Here is an 18617-nt window from a genome sequence, read left to right on the forward strand (position 1 = left end):
TGTGACAGCGTAAAACCTTAGAACCCTTTGATTTGAAACTGGCTCTATCCTGTACCACAAAGTGGCTCTATCCTGTACCACAAAGTGGCTCTATCCTGTACCACAAAGTGGCTCTATCCTGTACCACAAGGAGAAATCATGTATTACCTGGGTAACTAACAGTCCATCTGGAGGAGATTTGGAATCGTATTAAATTGTAACAAGACTGCTTCATTACATCATTTTGGTTGTAATATTATATATCCATTTTTAATGCATAACAAGACATGTCTCAGTTATGCTCAAAATAACATAAATCAGCTGAAACCCATCTTTAATATGAAAAGTTTGCTGATTTTGAAAGACAATGCTCTGTTTACCATTTTCTGGTATCAGGTCATATCCTGACAACAATATCTGTATACAGTAAAAATGTCTTCGGCACAGATCCAGCATGGTCGCATCACTGACTACAGTTAATGTGTGATCACAAACTAGCATAGGCAAAGTCGTAGTTGTCAGGTTCTGGTGGTATAGGTGGTGGTTCAGTGGGTATTGATATTCCTTCTGCATCCAACATCAGGATCTTTATCTCCATGTTTAGAAGTAGTTCCAAATCCTTCTTCTTCTGTTCGCTACCCATCTGAATGAAAAATTGAAGATAGAAATAAAAAAACAAGCATTATTTATCTTATGTGAAACAGCAATACTTACATAAACTTGAAACAGGAGGTCTATGGACCTGTATTATCCACATGCTACATATTTTAATTTCTGAAATTGTTCTGTTTTATTTTGATAATAAAACAGTCCATTATACAATGTACTGTTATTTGCAATGTTCGTCTAATTCCTCTTTACTTTCTCTGAAATTTTAGCACAACTCACTAAAGGACCCATATTCATTATTGAAGAGTTTCCCTTTCGTTTGCATGCAGTACATTAATTCCAATTCCAAAGTACCAAGCCCCCTTAAACTAAAATAGTAAGGGATCCAAGGAGGCCTACATTATTTTTAGCCTGAGTATCACTGTTAATTTTCACCAGACTTAAAGGGAAAGATACAGTGCAATTTGTGTATGTTGGTAATATAAGGAATGTCAATTAAGTTTGACCAAGCCATGATTCAGAGGTCTAGCAAATATACCTAGCAGATGACAGAAACCCCACTGTAGGGATATACCTCATACACCTTGCCAATTACACCAACTCTTAGCACACAGCTGTATATATTTATGAGGATTTCAAAATAAATCTAAAATTAACAGTTTACCACTCAACCTTCACAATCAATACAGATCTATCTAAACCACGTGCAACAAGATTTACGGTAGATGACTCCAATCCAACCCCACATTTTTCAGTTTTCAAGTACACAAGGCCTTAATCCTGGCCTGATAATATCAGATGCTGGGCTACGCCCACCCTAAACGTCACTAAAAAAGTATTTTGACAGTAATAAAGAACTTACCTCTGCACTCTGTAAAATGTTCAGGCCATCCATCCACATGTCAAACTCACACTCATCTTTAGCAACAAAACAGAAAGACTCTGGCGAGTCAGTGGTGGTCGAGGAAGGCTGAATAGCGAACGCTAGAGTGGTGGCGGTCGTCTGTAATGAAAAGGAAAACCTTAATGTAAATCTATTGATGGAGAAAACAAAATGTTTACAAAGTTATATTTTGAAATAAGGCTGTTAGTCTTTTTTTTTTATTTATTTATCCCCAAAAAGAAATATTCTGACCAATGCATTCTCTCTCAAATGACTTCATTACACCCTGAAGGAAAGCTGACTCTTGAATATCTATCATCTATAATGCTGTCAAACAACCTAGTTTTACATTCATTTGTGAAGAAAATAATTCCAATGACGCTAATGCAAGTCTTAAGTAATTATAATATCTCCTTCCATAAGCAATTTTCATATAGATCATTTAAATTATTCAAGTGAGTTTTGGCCACAAATAAAGAGGCTTTATCTCTGATTAGTTAGTGAGACATTTAAAACAGAAATGAAATTGGAAATGTATCACAGTGTATCCTATATACTGTTGTAAAGTCTATGCTTTCTTTGTTAGGACTAAAAAGGGAGATTCATTATTATCACAAGAGGCTTAAGGGCCTTAGCAGTCACCTGAGTTATATTATAGGTACTGGTAGCTCAATTTCATTGTTGACATGTGATGAGGAAATCAACATGTAAACTAAGTGAAATACAATACCCGTCATAGGATAATAATTTCAAAATGTTGGTAAATTTCCCTTAGGGGCCCCACCCTAGTCCCTGGGGCAGGAATCCCAATTTTACAATGTAGTACCCTCATACACCAACAACGATTCTGACCAAGTTCAGGTGACCTTAAAAGGTATATTAAATGACGTTTGTAATTTAACATGGGACAGTGAACAACATCTTTATTTTTAAAAATCACAATCCTCCATTATGACGTCACTACTATATACCCATATTTGTTGGAATAAATGCTATCAAGCAAAACCAATATTTAAGTGGGTTTTTTCTAATTTAAAGGAAAGGGTTATCTTGTTTAGTGTATAAAAGTCCATTTAAAGATCCCTTTCCCACTGCAGACAAAACACTAGAGAGTTCCACAGCACTTGTTCATGCATACAGTAACCTCCCCTTATTTTGTTTTTGATATACTGTAACTATAGAGGGACTAGGCTGGGTACTAATACTAATCAAGTAGCTCAGTAGAGTAACAGAGATCCTAGTCAAGTCATGTTCCTTTACTCTCTGAAAAATTATGTTAATGTTTCTTTTTTTATATAAAGTTCACGTATCTGAGGATAGACCTGCCTGGGTCTCACAAGTCCAAGACAGGCTGGCCAACAGAGATTGAGAATCCTCACGGGAGATATTACTATTACTATTATATGCTTAACGGCCCATCAACACAGGATAGGTGATTTCTGCAAAGTATGGGTTTCTTTTCAGGAGTGATTTATCTTATACATTTTTGTCATGTAGGTTAAAAAAGTTTCAAATTCATAGATGAAGTCTTTTGCAGCGGTACAGGGATTATTAACAAGTAACATGAAAGCAAAATAAAACAAAAATCCAGAGGGATGACCTTATAAATTGATGTAAGAAACAAAACAAATGGAAAAGGAGAGAAAAAATAAAATATGAATATAGTATTATTTTCAGTTAGTGAGTAATTTGCTTAAAAAAATATTAAGTACCGGGTACTTCCATTTTATTTATTATTCTAGAAGCCTATTTATGAATAGAACTGCTGTGTCATGTAATAATTATTTTTGCTAATACTTGCTCCCATAGCTTTGAACACTTCATTAAGAGAATAAATTTTGAACTAAGTGTATATCTGCTTTCTAAGTAAAACATGTTGCAGTTATCAACCGTGTAAATAGCCTACAGCTGCCAAATGGCTGTTTCATGTTTGTTCCCTTTGTCATCACAGAACAATTAGCAGCGGGTTCACACTGGACCATGCATACCTTATTTAACCGTTCCACAGTTCACACAGTGGTGTACATGACACCAAGCAATGTGCAACATTTGCAACCTGTTCAAAGCTTTCACACTTTGAAGAACTGTTAGTTACCAAGGTCAATTTGATTTCATTTCTCCAGTAGAAATATTGACCTCAATTTGTTTTCACCACTCCAAATAAAATTTATGTGGAAAAGGGTCATACACTGTAAGGATGCAACTTAACTGTCAAACATTTTTGTGTGTGTCATGCTCAAATCATTCAATATTGAAATGCAAGAGCTTGTTTTATAATCATTTATAAGTGATGGAGTGAAGATGTTTTCTTTATGAATTCAATAACTAGAAACTTGACTGAAAGATTGTACAAAAATACACACGTTACATTTCCTTAACTTATTCACCCCTGAAGACACAATTGAACTCCCAATTCAAAGGTTGGAATAGTTTATCATGAAATTTCAGGGGGGTGGTTGGGTGGGGGTGTGAGTTAAATAATAATTCCTCATGTGAAAAGTTGATACACAGTTTACATGGATAAATGATAATATATAAAAACATGAATATATTTACTGGACAAGACAATGCATATAACGACTCGACAATTTCAAACTAGACAACAACAATTTATACAAAATTTACTTGCTTGGCATTCAAACAGCAGAGCTTATATTCATATCCTAAATAAATATTTGTATGCTATATGGACAAACACTGAAATCATGCAACAATTTTGCTTCAAATTCAACATGTAAAATTATCTAACTGAAAATTTGGTATGTAGTGAAATATCTTATATCTTTATGTACAGTTTGTGTTTATACATCAAAGTAGTCACCATAAAGCACAACAGACCTCTATCTTTAGTAGAAGTTAATATCGGACACCAATCAACACAAAACAACATGTTATATATGTGAGTAAGGGAACTATTACATTTTAACATTTTTTTTTTTTGTATTTAATTTATGATTGGGTTAATTTTAAAGAAAATACAAAATCTATATTTTGTTATGTTACATGGATCCGGGCATGCTTCAAATGTAGTGGACTACACACTTATAGAAATATAACAGCATCTCCAAAGACATCTCACACACTTACGTGAACTTTTGATTGCTGAAAGCGTACACATATTCAAGCTACAGCAGGGTGATAATATGTACAGTTTGCACCAAATTTTATGTAAAATCTGCTCGTGAACTTTTTCAAGAGTGTCATTTACTTTTACAAAATGTTTTGATTTCCCACACATATTGAATTTCTTTGCTAATTTTGCTCTGCAGCAATAGCATGTAAATATGTTAATAATGTGAACATATTGACACACTAGTCATATTGTACTGAAGTAGGATTACCAAGGCAAACATGTCCACAACACAAAAAGCTGGAAGCATTAAAGCATTAAAACATGAAAATTTTCACATATGTGAATATTTCAACTTAAATAAAATCTATAATTGGGAAAATGTCCCAATCCCTTACAAGTGGCCCTGTCCTTCATCAGGTCTACGCATGCCATCCCTTACAAGTGCCACTGTCCTTCATCAGGTCTAAGAATGCCATCCCTTACAAGTGGCCCTGTCCATCATCAGGTCTAAGCATGCCATCCCTTACAAGCGGCCCTGTCCTTCATCAGGTCTAAGCATGCCATCCCTTACAAGCGGCCCTGTCCTTCATCAGGTCTAATCGTGCCATCCCTTACAAGTGCACCTGTCCTTCATCAGGTCTAAGCATGCCAGCCCTTACAAGTGGCCCTGTCCATCATCAGGTCTAAGCATGCCAGCCCTTACAAGTGGCCCTGTCCTTCGTCAGGTCTAAGCATGCCATCCCTTAAAAGTGCCCCTGTCCTTCCTCAGGTCTAAGCGTGCCCTCCCTTACAAGTGCCCCTGTCTTTTATCATGTCTAAGCGTGCCATCCATTACAAGTGCCCCTGTCCTTCCTCAGGTCTAAGCGTGCCATCCCTTCCAAGTGCCCCTGTCCTTCATCTGGTCTAAGCGTGCCATCCCTTACAAGTTCACCTGGCCTTCATCAGGTCTAAGCATGCCATCCCTTACAAGCGGCCCTGTCCTTCATCAGGTCTACGCATGCCATCCCTTACAAGTGGCCCTGTCCATCATCAGGTCTAAGCATGCCATCCCTTACAAGTACCCCTGTCCTTCATCAGGTCTAATCGTGCCATCCCTTACAAGTGCCCCGGTCCTTCATCATGTCTAAGCGTGCCCTCCCTTACAAGTGCCCCTGTCTTTTATCATGTCTAAGCGTGCCATCCCTTACACGTGCCCCTGTCCTTCATCAGGGCTAAGCATGCCATCCCTTACAAGCGGCCCTGTCCTTCATCAGGTCTACGCATGCCATCCCTTACAAGTGCACCTGTCCTTCATCAGGTCTAAGCTTGCCATCCCTTACAAGTGCCCTTGTCCTCCATCAGGTCTAAGCGTGCCATCCCTTCCAAGTGCCCCTGTCCTTCATCAGCTCTAAGCGTGCCATCCCTTACACGTGCCCCTGTCCTTCATCAGGCCTAAACATGCCATCCCTTCCAAGTGCCCCTGTCCTTCATCTGGTCTAAGCGTGCCATCCCTTCCAAGTGCCCCTGTCCTTCATCTGGTCTAAGCGTGCCATCCCTTCCAAGTGCCCCTGTCCTTCATCCGGTCTAAGCATGCCATCCCTTACAAGTGCACCTGTCCTTCATCAGGTCTAAACGTGCCATCCCTTACAAGTGCACCTGTCCTTCATCAGGTCTAAACGTGCCATCCCTTACAAGTGCCACTGTCCTTCATCCGGTCTAAGCATGCCATCCCTTAAAAGTGCCCCTGTCCTTCCTCAGGTCTAAGCGTGCCCTCCCTTACAAGTGCCCCGGTCCTTCATCATGTCTAAGCGTGCCATCCATTACAAGTGCCCCTGTCCTTCCTCAGGTCTAAGCGTGCCATCCCTAACAAGTAGCTGGAAGCATTAAAGCATTAAAACATGAAAATTTTCACATATGTGAACATTTCAACTTAAATAAAATCTATAATTGCGAAAATGTCCCAATCCCTTACAAGTGGCCCTGTCCATCATCAGGTCTAAGCATGCCAGCCCTTACAAGTGGCCCTGTCCTTCATCAGGGCTAAGCGTGCCATCCCTTACACGTGCCCCTGTCCTTCATCAGGCCTAAACATGCCATCCCTTCCAAGTGCCCCTGTCCTTCATCTGGTCTAAGCGTGCCATCCCTTACACGTGCCCCTGTCCTTCATCAGGCCTAAGAGTGCCATCCCTTACAAGTGCCACTGTCCTTCATCAGGTCTAAGCGTGGCATCCCTTACAAGTGCCCCTGTGCTTCAGCAGGTCTAAGCATGCCATCCCTTAAAAGTGCCCCTGTCCTTCCTCAGGTCTAAGCGTGCCCTCCCTTACAAGTGCCCCTGTCCTTCATCAGGTCTAAGCATGCCATCCGTTACAAGTGCCCCTGTCCTTCATTAGGTCTAAGCGTGCCATCCCTTACAAGTGCCCCTGTCCTTCATCAGGTATAAGCATGCCATCCGTTACAAGTGCCCCTGTCCTTCATCAGGTCTAAGCGTGCCATCCCTTACAAGTGCCCCTGTCCTTCATCAGGTCTAAGCGTGCCATCCCATACAAGTGCCCCTGTCCTTCATCATGTCTAAACGTACCATCCCTTCACCATATATTACCAACTTGCTTAGAAAAATTTCTACCAGAGCTATTATATTAATTTGGAAGAGTCTACAATTATTCTGATTTCCAAAATCCTAACTGTTCAGGGTACTTTGGGTACAGGGTCCAGTGTGATTAATCTGATCATTCTCTTATAATTAATCTGATATTCATTGGAAAACACTGAATATCTTTGATCATTTATGAAGATTTAGTGATGCTATAGCTCAAACAATTAAGTTTATGGATACAAAAGCTTTTATTTCTGGCACATAGAAGTTCTGTTTAGATATACATGTACTTCATATGTGGAAGACAGAATGATTCTCTGAACCTGTTAACAGCTAGCGCGACTCTGCAGCACCCGTAAACAGCTACTCGTAGCTCGTTATCACGCTTCAACTTCTTCTCATAATCTGTTTGACCAATCACAGGAGCTTTGATGACAGGAAATCATTAATCTCTATTTACTCACCGGTCGTGTTCGAGTCTTCTCCTTGACGTGGGGATAATTATATACTCACCGGTCGTGCTTGAGTCTTCTCTTTGATGTGGGTCAATTATACACTCACCGGTCGTGCTCGAGTCTTCTCTTTGACATGGGGACAATTATATACTCACCGGTCGTGCTCGAGTCTTCTCCTTGACGTGGGGATAATTATATACTCACTGGACGTGCTCGAGTCTTCTCCTTGACGTGGGGACAATAATATACTCACCGGTCGTGCTTGAGTCTTCTCCTTGACGTTGGGACAATTATATACTCACCAGTCGTGCTCGAGTCTTCTCCTTGACGTGGGGGCAATTATATACTCACCGGTCGTGCTCGAGTCTTCTCCTTGATGTTGGGACAATTATATACTCACCGGTCGTGCTTGAGTCTTCTCCTTGATGTCGGGACAATTATATACTCACCAGTCGTGCTCGAGTCTTCTCCTTGACGTGGGGACAATTATATACTCACTGGTCGTGCTCGAGTCTTCTCCTTGACGTTGGGACAATAATATACTCACTGGACGTGCTCGAGTCTTCTCCTTGACGTTGGGATAATTATATACTCACCGGTCGTGCTCGAGTCTTCTCCTTGACGTGGGGACAATTATTTACTCACCGGTCGTGCTCGAGTCTTCTCCTTGCAGGGGAAAATTATATACTCACCGGTCGTACTCAAGTCTTCTCCTTGACGTGGGGACAATTATATACTCTCCGGTCGTGCTCGAGTCTTTTCCTTGACGTGGGGATAATTATATACTCACCCGTCGTGCTCGAGTCTTTTCCTTGACGTGGGGGCAATTATATACTCACCGGTCGTGCTCGAGTCTTCTCCTTGCAGGGGAAAATTATATACTCACCGGTCGTACTCAAGTCTTCTCCTTGACGTGGGGACAATTATATACTCTCCGGTCGTGCTCGAGTCTTTTCCTTGACGTGGGGACAATTATATACTCCCCGGTCGTGCTCAAATCTTTTCCTTGACGTGGGGACAATTATATCCTCCCCGGTCGTGCTCGAGTCTTTTCCTTGACATGGGGACAATTATACACTCACCGGTCGTGCTCGAGTCTTCTCCTTGACGTTGGGATAATTATATACTCCCCGGTCGTGCTCGAGTCTTCTCCTTGATGTTGGGACAATTATATACTCACCGGTCGTGCTCGAGTCTTTTCCTTGACGTGGGGACAATTATATACTCACCGGTCGTGCTCAAATCTATTCCTTGACGTGGGGACAATTATATACTCACCGGTCGTGCTCGAGTCTTTTCCTTGACATGGGGACAATTATACACTCACCGGTCGTGCTCGAGTCTTCTCCTTGACGTGGGGACAATTATATACTCACCGGTCGTGCTCGAGTCTTCTCCTTGCAGGGGAAAATTATATACTCACCGGTCGTACTCAAGTCTTCTCCTTGACGTGGGGACAATTATATACTCACCAGTCGTGCTCGAGTCTTCTCCTTGATGTCGGGACAATTATATACTCACCGGTCATGCTCAAGTCTTTTCCTTGATGTGGGGACAATTATATACTCACTGGTCGTGCTCGAGTCTTCTCTTTGACGTGGGGACAATTATATACTCACCGGTCGTGCTCGAGTCTTTTCCTTGATGTGGGGACAATTGTTTACTCACTGGTCGTGCTCGAGTCTTTTCCTTGACGTGGGGACAATTATATACTCACCGGTCGTGCTCGAGTCTTCTCCTTGACGTGGGGATAATAATATACTCACCGGTCTTGCTCGAGTCTTCTCCTTGATGTTGGGACAATTATATACTCACTGGTCGTGCTCGAGTCTTCTCTTTGACGTGGGGACAATTATATACTCACCGGTCGTGCTTTAGTCTTCTCCTTGACGTGGGGACAATTATGTTCTCACTGGTCGTGCTCGAGTCTTCTCTTTGATGTGGGGACAATTATATACTCACCGGTCGTGCTTTAGTCTTCTCCTTGACGTGGGGACAATCTTTCCCTTTGATGATACTTTTTATCTCACTCACAGGCACTGAATAATCAAGGAATTGTCAACATTTTAACAAATTCAACATTCAAAAAGTAACTGTTTTTAAAGATATTGTAGTAGGGAATCATAAAGACATGTATAAGGTATATAGTTTTACTATATAATGCACTTATTTTATTCTATATTTACTCAAATCAAGGACTTTCTGCTCACCTACAATTTACCCAAATGAAAGATGCAAGATACTAAATTGCATGGATTATAAATGATCATGTGACACTGCATTATAACTTTTTGTTGCATGGTTACGTGATAAATATAGGCACAATCACATGTCACATTACCGTTTTTCAAAGCAAAATTTATTTCACGTGTTCAATTGTGAGTGACTGCATAGTTGTTTTATGTCGTCTGGCTGTCAAAATGCCAGGCAAAACACACAAAATGTATCCATATTCACTGAGGATTTTCAAATCCTACATGTCAGGAAAACGGATATCTGATATTGACTCCAGATTCAGCAAATTGCATGTAATTCATTGAAGTTTAACTTGAGAAAGTCTCTTGATAAATTATATAAAATATTTATTATGTCTTCCTACAGTAAAGTCCAAAACATTTTGGGGACTTTGCCCCTCTGTCTGACGGTAAAGTTAAAAAACATTTGCCCCTCTGTCCGATGGTATAGTCAAAAACATTTGCCCCTTAGTCTAACGGAATAGTCTAATAAAATATATTACCTGTAACTGAGCGAGATCGGTTGATCTCAGTCGAGGGCTTAGATTGTGTAACATAATCCCAACCGAGGCTGGAATCTTAGCCCGATCTCGCTCAGTTACATACAGGTGATAGGTTTTTTTCTTGCACCTTTTAGTTTGAAAAACTATTCAATTTTGTTTAAGACTTCAAGTATCCCGTCTGGGGCCTCAACTTAATATGGCCTCTTCACTACAAAAGCTACATTTAAATGCTTCCGCATATAAATCTAGTTGGTCTTTACAACAAAGTCAACGTGTTTTAAAGTGTAACTTATGTTTTATCTACAACATCAGATATCTAACTACATAATGTACATCAAAACAAAACATTTAACGACAAAACAGAATATGTATAATGCAGATTGTCAATTTTGACCCATTTACCTGCGGAGGAATATTTCGCAGTGTAAAAATTCTGCGAAATGTCACGTAAAGGTACAAGACAGATCGAAAGAGATAGAAAAATCTAGCATGGGGTATGACATAGGATATCTCTGTCTGAGGTGCGAGAAAAACACATCTGCCCCTCTGTGCTAGAAGTTGACGATGTATCATATCAAACTTGGCCAGTGGCTTGGTGCAATAAGCTATTCCGTCTTTTCGTATTGCAGAGTTATCTTCTCTTGTGAGCAGGTATTTATTGTTACGTCATTTGTTTGTGAGAGTAACGTCATCAATTTTTGAGAAAACAAGGTAATTTTCACACACACACAAATGACGTAACAATCAATCCCTGCTCACAAGAGAAGATAACTCTGCATTAAACAAAGACGGAATAACACCTCCTGTCAAGTATTTCTGACTATTCTGTCTATACCAGTCAACCAAATAACAGTATAAAATATTAAGTTACGGGAGAAACTTTACTTCCTGTTTCTTTTAAGAATTTTAGCAACAGGAGTAGTAATTTACAATTGACAGTGAATTGCAAACATATCCCATGATTATTGATAAAAATATATTCAAACTTTCACATTCTCACATTCTAGTGAAATAAATGACTTGAAGTAAGATGATTAAAATAGATAAATGGGAAAACAGTTTACATTTAAAAGACTGATTTCTTTATTAGCACTCGGCATCCAGAGAAGTAATTTCCATAAAAACATTATGGTAAGAGCTGGGTACAGACTTACGTTTGTTTGGCATGTGGTCAAGTGTGGGGATGTCACCCTCACCACAGTCAGCGTAGTGGAAACACTTATGGTTGGGGGACAGACGCCAACACCACATCTTGTCTGTAGAACACACAATACACTCAATAAAATTTCATAAAGCAGTATTAACCTTATAACATTCAATAGAATTTCAATTTTTCATGATTTTAATACTCATATGTCTATTGTAAAATATTTGTTTATGTAGTGAATTCAATGACATAATAATTCCATAATTACAAATTCAAACCTGACTCAATTCAGTATCTGTATTATATCACTTTTACTTTGGTATTTCTTAGCCATAATATTTGTTGCACACAACAAGAAAATGTTGGAAACTTTCATCGGGGTAAAGCGTTCAAAGATGATATCAGGGGTAAACTGTTCAGTAACTGATCGAGCTTAAGAAGTCACTAAAGAAAATTTGATTTTTGATTTTGAGTGTTGTTAAGCTAACCAGACTTGAACAAATTGGTGAGCATTATGTTGGTTTAAAGGAAATAAAGTAAAAGTCTTACTTGGCGGTCCCTTATCTTCGCAGATTTGTTGAAAAAGTCAATTACATAGGGTCTATTTTTCTCAGATTTCAGGTCTATGGTCACACAATAAAGATGAATTAAATTCCAACTAATTTTGCAGGTTGCAATTTTCTCAGGAAATGTGTTACCATGAAAATGAGAACCCTGTTCACTGTTACCTGTGTAGGACTTACTCAATCCTCACCTTTATTTTTACCCTTTATGTTGTACTTGTGGAACCTGGTACCCTCCATTAGGTAGTTTAGACGCTGCTGTTTTATCAGATCCAATATGCAGGGTGTTATTTCCTGACGCAGCTCACTGTTAGAACACAAGCATCAACATTCTATCATTGAAATAAGATGAATAAAATACAAAGTGTACCAAATAATAAAAAAACTCTTCACAAAATTTCATTTTCTGAAGGAATGAGATTGAAGTATTCCTTTTATTTTTATAAAAAAGATTAGACTCATAAACTACTTGCAAACTATAGGTCAATTGAAAGCATACCTCTTGTTTCGGTTAATTTTACTGTGTTACATGTAACAAAGTGCAAAAGACAGATCCAATTTTAATTAGATTGGGCATGTGTGTTTCATGTAGGGCATGTGTCTTTCAGGTAGGGCCTGTGTCTTTCATGTAGGGCCTGTGTCTTTTAGGTAAGGCTGGTGACTAACATGTAGGGCCTATGTCTTTTATGTAGGGCTGGTGACTAACATGTAGGGCTTGTGACTAACATGTAGGGCTTGTGACTTACATGTAGGGCATGTGACTTACATGTAGGGCCTGTGACTTACATGTAGGACCTGTGACTTACATGTAGGGCTTGTGACTTATATATAGATCATGTTCTGCCACTTACATGTAGGGCTTGTTCTGCCACTTACATGTAGGGCCTGTGACTAACATGTAGGGCTTGTGACTAACTTGTAGGGTTTGTGACTTACATGTAGGGCCTGTGACTTGCATGTAGGGCTTGTGACTTAAATGAAGGGCTTGTTCTGCCACTTACATGTAGGGCTTGTTCTGTGACTTACCTGAAGGGCTTGTTCTGTGACTTACCTGTAGAGCTTGTTCTGCGACTTACATGTAGGGCTCGTTCTGCGACATACATGTAGGGACTACCAATTACATGTAGGGCTTGTTCTGTGACTTACCTGTAGGGCCTGTTCTGTGACTTACCTGTAGGGCTTGTTCTGTGACTTACATGTAGGGGTTGTTCTGTGACTTACATGTAGGGCTTGTTATGTGACTTACCTGTAGGGCTTGTTCTGTAACTTACATGTAGGGCTTGTTCTGTGACTTACCTGTAGGGCTTGTTCTGTGACTTAACTCTAGGGCTTGTTCTGTGACTTACCTGTAGGGCTTGTTCTGTAACTTACATGTAGGGCTTGTTCTGTGACTTACCTGTAGGGCTTGTTCTGTGACTTACATGTCGGGCTTGTTCTGTGAGTTACATTTAGGGCTTGTTCTGTGAGTTACATGTAGGGCTTGTTCTGTGACTTACCTGTAGGGCTTGTTCTGTGACTTACATGTAGGTCTTGTTCTGTGACTTACATGTAGGGCTTGTTCTGTGACTTACATGTAGGGCTTGTTCTGCCACTTACATGTAGGGCTTGTTCTGTGACTTACATGTAGTGCTTGTTCTGCGACTTACATGTAGGGACTACCACTTACATATAGGGACTACCACTTACATGTATGGACTACCACATGTAGGGCTTGTTCTGTGACTTACCTAGGCCTGTAGGGCTTGTTCTGCCACTTGCATGTAGGGTTTGTTCTGTGACTTGCCTGTAGGGCTTGTTCTGCCACTTACATGAAGGACTCGTACTGTGACTTACCTGTAGGGCTTGTTCTGCGACCAAGATGTAGAGCTTGTTCTGTGACTTACCTGTAGGGCTTGTTCTGCGACTTACATGTAGGGACTACCACTATAGGGACTACCACTTACATTTAGGTACTACCACTTACATGGTGACTTGCCTGTAGAGCTTGTTCTGTGACTTACCTGTAGGGCTTGTTCTGTGACTTACCTGTAGGACTTGTTCTGAGACTTACATATAGGGACTACCACTTACATGTATGGCTTGTTCTGTGACTTACCTGTAGGGCTTGTTCTGTGATTTACATGTAGGGCCTGTTCTGAGACTTACATGTAGGGCTTGTTCTGTGACTTACCTGTAGTGCTTGTTCTGCGACTTACATGTAGGGCTTGTTCTGTGACTTACATGTAGTGCTTGTTCTGCGACTTACATGTAGGGACTACCACTTACATATAGGGACTACCACTTACATGAAGGGACTACCACTTACATGTAGGGACTACCACTTACATGTAGGGACTACCACTTACATGTAGGGACTACCACTTACATGTAGGGACTACCACTTACATGTAGGGACTACCACTTACATGTAGGGACTACCACTTACATGTAGGGACTACCACTTACATGTAGGGACTACCACTTACATGTAGGGACTACCACTTACATGTAGGGACTACCACTTACATGTAGGGACTACCACTTACATGTAGGGACTACCACTTACATGTAGGGACTACCACTTACATGTAGGGACTACCACTTACATGTAGGGACTACCACTTACATGTAGGGACTACCACTTACATGTAGGGACTACCACTTACATGTAGGGACTACCACTTACATGTAGGGACTACCACTTACATGTAGGGACTACCACTTACATGTAGGGACTACCACTTACATGTAGGGACTACCACTTACATGTAGGGACTACCACTTACATGTAGGGACTACCACTTACATGTAGGGACTACCACTTACATGTAGGGACTACCACTTACATGTAGGGACTACCACTTACATGTAGGGACTACCACTTACATGTAGGGACTACCACTTACATGTAGGGACTACCACTTACATGTAGGGACTACCACTTACATGTAGGGACTACCACTTACATGTAGGGACTACCACTTACATGTAGGGACTACCACTTACATGTAGGGACTACCACTTACATGTAGGGACTACCACTTACATGTAGGGACTACCACTTACATGTAGGGACTACCACTTACATGTAGGGACTACCACTTACATGTAGGGACTACCACTTACATGTAGGGACTACCACTTACATGTAGGGACTACCACTTACATGTAGGGACTACCACTTACATGTAGGGACTACCACTTACATGTAGGGACTACCACTTACATGTAGGGACTACCACTTACATGTAGGGACTACCACTTACATGTAGGGACTACCACTTACATGTAGGGACTACCACTTACATGTAGGGACTACCACTTACATGTAGGGACTACCACTTACATGTAGGGACTACCACTTACATGTAGGGACTACCACTTACATGTAGGGACTACCACTTACATGTAGGGACTACCACTTACATGTAGGGACTACCACTTACATGTAGGGACTACCACTTACATGTAGGGACTACCACTTACATGTAGGGACTACCACTTACATGTAGGGACTACCACTTACATGTAGGGACTACCACTTACATGTAGGGACTACCACTTACATGTAGGGACTACCACTTACATGTAGGGACTACCACTTACATGTAGGGACTACCACTTACATGTAGGGACTACCACTTACATGTAGGGACTACCACTTACATGTAGGGACTACCACTTACATGTAGGGACTACCACTTACATGTAGGGACTACCACTTACATGTAGGGACTACCACTTACATGTAGGGACTACCACTTACATGTAGGGACTACCACTTACATGTAGGGACTACCACTTACATGTAGGGACTACCACTTACATGTAGGGACTACCACTTACATGTAGGGACTACCACTTACATGTAGGGACTACCACTTACATGTAGGGACTACCACTTACATGTAGGGACTACCACTTACATGTAGGGACTACCACTTACATGTAGGGACTACCACTTACATGTAGGGACTACCACTTACATGTAGGGACTACCACTTACATGTAGGGACTACCACTTACATGTAGGGACTACCACTTACATGTAGGGACTACCACTTACATGTAGGGACTACCACTTACATGTAGGGACTACCACTTACATGTAGGGACTACCACTTACATGTAGGGACTACCACTTACATGTAGGGACTACCACTTACATGTAGGGACTACCACTTACATGTAGGGACTACCACTTACATGTAGGGACTACCACTTACATGTAGGGCTTGTTCTGCCACTTGCATGTAGGGCTTGTTCTGCCACTTGCATGTAGGGCTTGTTCTGTGACTTGCCTGTAGGGCTTGTTCTGCCACTTACATGTAGGGCTTGTTCTGGGACTTACATGGTAAGGCTTGTCATGCGACTTACACAATGGGCATGGTATGGGGCTCACAAGGCCTGACCTTACCATAATGGACATGAACCATGACAAGATGGGTATAGACAGTGACTGCATTAAAAGTCTAGTCTCAGACTTTTGTTAAAGGACATGTCTATCCTGGTACTTACATTATCGGTATAGCTTGGGACTCCCACTCTTCCTTGGACAGACGCTCTCTCTCCCATAGGTTAATTATCTCGTCGTATGTGAGTTGATTAAGCCGAGACCTGAATGTCTCCAATGAGGTGGGCTGCATGTCCAGAGCACGCCCAATCTGTTCCCTCACCACGCCCAACACCTGAAAAAATATAACAAATTAATGGCTTCTCAAGGAGATTCAGCTTCGTTACTCACTATTTCCACTATGTTTTCAAGTTTTCATTTTCGACACAATATTCATGTAAAATGAGGCTATATCTGGAACGGTTGTCCTCTTATTTTGAACTTCTGCAGCAGACTGATCTTAATCCCTGTTAACCCCACCCATCACAGAAATCTTATGTTACTGACTCCCTTAAACGCCATCTTTAATCTGTATCAATCATAGCTGTTAATGTATCTACGGCGTTATTATCGGTGTACTCTGCTGTACATTCTTTGCTGTTATCTAGAGTATAGATATGGCCACTAGGAGATAATAACACTGTAGATAAATACATTAATATCTCATTAATGCCTGATAGATACATTAATATTCTCCTGAATTTGTACTGTAGTGCACTGTATATATTTTTTAACTGATAAGTCAGAAAATCTTGATAAGTATTTTGATACTCAGAAATCTCCAATTGGCCATCCTGATAGTCTAGATAACAGCAATGGATGTAGATCAAGGTGTTCTGACTTATCAGTTAAAACAGATATACAGAGCACTACAGTACAAATTCAGGAGAATACCGACGGGTGGGTAAGATATCGTATCATAACGACATTACAGCAGTGGTTAAAGTAGCAGAGATTTCTTTTTGTACTACATGGTTGTATATGTATATTTCCTGTTCTAATTCCTGATATATTGTTACTGTTAAGTAGTTGGGAAAATCAAAACATGCCAGCATGATTTACAACTAATATCTTCTGATCAATTTATATCTTATCTCAGCCTAACAAGGGAAAATGTTCTAAATTAAAAGTACTTTTGCAAATATTTCCATATATGGAGTCTCCTTGGCTTAAGAACGTTTCAGACTAAATGAAACTTTATATTACTTTATCCCAGCATGTTACTGATCAAATATCATCACACAGAGCCTCCTGGTATTGTGGATGAAGTTGTTTCAAGATTTTTACATATTTGATCCTCGTGACCTTGAAAGTAGGTCAAGTTCATTTATTTGAGGAAATGTATAGCACTGTCCCAGCTACTTACTAGCCAAGTATCAGTACTCTGGGCCTCCTGGTTATTCAGAAGAAGATGTTTAAAGGTTTTAAACACATATGACACTTCTGGTCTTTAAAGTAGGTCAAGGTCATTTATTTAAAATTTAGCTAAAAATGAATGGGTGATTTATTTGGTCCTGTCTTTTACCTTCATAGGGAAAGACAGCTCTCACTATCAGGTCAACCTCTTATTCAGTGCAATTACTCCTAGAGTTGGTAGAGAAATCCTAACCTGAGGGTAAGACTTTGAAGTTTAGTACAAGGCTTTAGAGTGATGGAATCTATTAATCTCCAAGCTGGTCTTTCTGAGCTAAAACAGGAGACACACCTGTGAAGGGTAGGAGAAAGTTATCCTGTTTGTCTTACGAAACCCTATGTATGATGCCCTACCTTCTGGAAGTCCTCAGTGGAGGCCCTCATCTCACGCCAAGTTTTGTTGAGTAGCTGAATACATATACAGAAGAACTCTTGGAATGGCTCTTCATGGCCAAAGAACATCGGATGGTACTTCTCTCCCTCCTCCCGTGCTGTAATGTACAAATAAAATAGATTAGCAATAATCACAATACATCAACTCCGTCCTTGCTCTTACTTTCTCAAGTGTACAAACACTATAGACAGCATCAGCATGCAAATTAAATCCATAGCCCAGGTCTATAATAATATTGTTAAAATAGCTCAGTTTTATGCTGAATTATGATAAATAAATGGCAATGGTAGTAAATCCTTGGTAGTCTAGTGGTAGGAAGCAGGGCTTGTGACCGAAGGGTTGCGGGTTCGAGTCACAGTATAGCACTGTGTTGTTTCTTTGAGCAAGATACTTAACTCAACTAGTCTACTCAGCTGTAAC

At 40.5% G+C, this 18617-nt stretch overlaps 1 protein-coding gene across 1 annotated transcript in view; it reads right to left on the reverse strand.

Annotated features, from left to right (window-relative positions):
* Positions 1-440: 440 nt before the first annotated feature.
* Positions 441-18617, reverse strand: part of LOC110461895 (engulfment and cell motility protein 1-like) — a 34056-nt gene continuing 15879 nt past the window's right edge. The window contains exons 15-21 of the mRNA XM_021515621.1: positions 18158-18294; positions 16516-16685; positions 12210-12325; positions 11463-11564; positions 9534-9610; positions 1451-1591; positions 441-622 (exon numbers count right to left, since the gene is read on the reverse strand). Of these exons, the coding sequence (XP_021371296.1) occupies positions 467-622; positions 1451-1591; positions 9534-9610; positions 11463-11564; positions 12210-12325; positions 16516-16685; positions 18158-18294 (899 nt within the window). The 3' untranslated portion in view covers positions 441-466. The remainder of the gene's footprint in view (positions 623-1450; positions 1592-9533; positions 9611-11462; positions 11565-12209; positions 12326-16515; positions 16686-18157; positions 18295-18617) is intronic.

This window comes from Mizuhopecten yessoensis, unplaced genomic scaffold (assembly GCF_002113885.1).
Source record: "Mizuhopecten yessoensis strain PY_sf001 unplaced genomic scaffold, ASM211388v2 scaffold10703, whole genome shotgun sequence".
Classification (NCBI taxonomy): Eukaryota; Metazoa; Mollusca; class Bivalvia; order Pectinida; family Pectinidae; genus Mizuhopecten; species Mizuhopecten yessoensis.